Here is a 620-nt window from a genome sequence, read left to right on the forward strand (position 1 = left end):
ACTACAAGTTTTTCGTCAAGGGGCACACGAAGAACTCTTGTGACCGTGGATTCGGCCACATTCGAAAGCACGTGGGGAGGTCTGACTGCTGGACGATGGATCAAATTATTGCCGCTGTCAAAGACTCAGCTACGTCCAACACCACTGTGCGCATTTCCCGAGAAGATTCTTTCTTCAAGAGCTACAAACCTATAATGAGTGAGCTGTATAAAACGTTGGTCGGTGTCCAGCAGTACCAACTATTTAGCATGGAAGAAGGCAAGCCTGGTGTAGTTGAATGTAGGAAGGGCCCGGACGACGAACCAGTTGAGCAGGATCTACGACGGAAAATCGACGATGTATTGACAGACAGCGTCAAAGTGAATCGCATGATGGACCATTTTGTGGAAAAGTTAAGCCCTCCGCCACCCAACGCCGAGAAAATGGCGGACCTATACAACAAGATCCGCCCATACGTGCCAGAAGAGTATCAGGAGGATTCGGTTTACGCGGCTCCAAGTAGACAGCAAGGGGACGATGCAAAGGCTGCGAAACAAGCTCGTAGAGAGCACCGTACGGCCATGGCTATTGCTGCAAAGAAGAACTTCGATCAACGAGGGAGAGACCCAAGCCCCGCACCG

At 50.8% G+C, this 620-nt stretch overlaps 1 protein-coding gene across 1 annotated transcript; it reads left to right on the forward strand.

The window, feature by feature from the left end:
• Positions 1-194: 194 nt before the first annotated feature.
• On the forward strand, positions 195-552 carry PHALS_06503 (uncharacterized protein; the record flags this gene model as incomplete). Its single annotated transcript, XM_024715666.1, has 1 exon — positions 195-552. A coding segment is annotated over one exon (358 nt), but the record flags the coding sequence as incomplete, so codon positions are not given.
• Positions 553-620: the final 68 nt, after the last annotated feature.

This window comes from Plasmopara halstedii, assembly GCF_900000015.1.
Source record: "Plasmopara halstedii genome assembly, contig: Scaffold_2, whole genome shotgun sequence".
Classification (NCBI taxonomy): Eukaryota; Oomycota; class Peronosporomycetes; order Peronosporales; family Peronosporaceae; genus Plasmopara; species Plasmopara halstedii.